The sequence below is a fragment of the Wasmannia auropunctata genome, unplaced genomic scaffold (genome assembly GCF_000956235.1).
Source record: "Wasmannia auropunctata unplaced genomic scaffold, wasmannia.A_1.0 LD335595.1, whole genome shotgun sequence".
NCBI classification, from domain to species: domain Eukaryota; kingdom Metazoa; phylum Arthropoda; class Insecta; order Hymenoptera; family Formicidae; genus Wasmannia; species Wasmannia auropunctata.
The window spans coordinates 7483-8966 of NW_012027295.1; the positions used below are offsets into that span (position 1 = coordinate 7483).

The 1484-nt window shown below is 35.2% G+C and overlaps 1 protein-coding gene across 3 annotated transcripts in view; it reads left to right on the forward strand.

The window, feature by feature from the left end:
* The first annotated feature begins 164 nt into the window (after positions 1–164).
* LOC105456660 (probable ATP-dependent RNA helicase DDX23) overlaps positions 165–1484 on the forward strand; it is a 6688-nt gene continuing 5368 nt past the window's right edge. For all 3 annotated transcript variants that reach the window (XM_011700864.1, XM_011700863.1, XM_011700865.1), the window contains exon 1: positions 165–889. In XM_011700864.1, coding sequence (XP_011699166.1) covers positions 333–889 — 557 coding nt within the window. In that variant the 5' untranslated portion in view covers positions 165–332. The remainder of the gene's footprint in view (positions 890–1484) is intronic.

Here is a 1484-nt window from a genome sequence, read left to right on the forward strand (position 1 = left end):
TGTCCTTTCCTTATTTAAATTATATCACAATTTCAATATCGCGGAAAAAACGCTGATTGGCTGATATATTAATATGGCCGGCCACTTGTTCCACCATTCTCATTGGTCAATCATCTTTATGCGCAACAGCACACCTCTATCTTTATTACACCATGGTCAATATATTCCTACGTCAATGTTATCAAGTTGAGTTTTCTCTACTCTTATTTTGTGGTCGTGACGTGTGGGAGTTATGAGGTTATATTCAGCTGGTTTATTAATTTAATAAACCAAGTTCTGAAGCATTGCATGTAAGCATAATTCTTTTTCATCTATTAGGATTTTTCGTTTAAATGCCACACGATAAAAAGATCTCGCGGCGTAGCCGGTCTCGTGATCGCGAGCGCGATCGGGAGCGGCGCGATCGCCGGCGTAGCAGGAGCCGATCCAAGGATCGTAAGAAAGACAGGAAACGGTCCAGATCGAGAGAACGGTCGCGCGAGCGCGATAGATCACGGGAGAGGGATCGTGAGCGCTCGAGAGAGCGTCGGGACATCAAGGACAGATTCAAGGATGAGAAGAAGCGCAAGGGTAGCCCCACATTCACCGAAGATGACTCGAAGAAAGACTTGAAGAGTGATGCTAAGAAAGAGGAAGACGAGACAGAGGAGAAAGTTAAGTTGACATCAAAGAAGGAACCATTGAGTCTGGAGGAGCTGCTGGCCAAGAAGAAGGCGGAAGAAGAAGCTCGTGCTAAACCGAAGTTTCTCTCTAAAGAGGAACGAGCGACCTTGGCATTAGAGAAGCGTCAGCAAGAGGTAGAGGCGATTAGACGGCAGCAGGAGGAAGAGCGCAAGTTACTATCCCACAACGATACTGGCAAGGAGAGGGAATGGGACGACAGGGACAGGTATCTAGATTTACTTTGGAAATGTGTTATATTGTTAAAAAAAAATGATTGTATGATTAAAAAATTTGTCTCAAAATATAATATATCTTATATTTTTAACACATTGCTAGTATCTTTTTATAAATAAACTATAGCTATTTATAAAAACTATAGCTGGTTGCTATAGCTAGACATAATGATACGTCTTTTTAGAACTTAAATTCAAATTAATTAAAATAAGTTTTCATATTCGACGTTGGTTTAAATCTGAAAATTAGATAAATTTACTTACTTATTTTCAACATAAAAGATGAAAAAATCAAAATAGTTGCTTATGTTTTCAAAGTGCTTGTGAAACAATAAAGAGAGTTGTTTTATTTGCAAATTTTACAGATTTTATTTTTGCAAAAGTAACTGTTTTTTAAAAGTATTATAAAAGAAGTATTGATTTTTTTTTTAAATAAAAGTATAATTTATTTTCTTTTTACATAAAAATGTTTGATTTTATTTTTACGTAATAATGATCAATTAATTTTACAAAATAGATAAATTTAAAAAAATTTTTTAATTTTTACATTCTATATAACTTATGTTTATAATTTGATTTTTTTTCGCT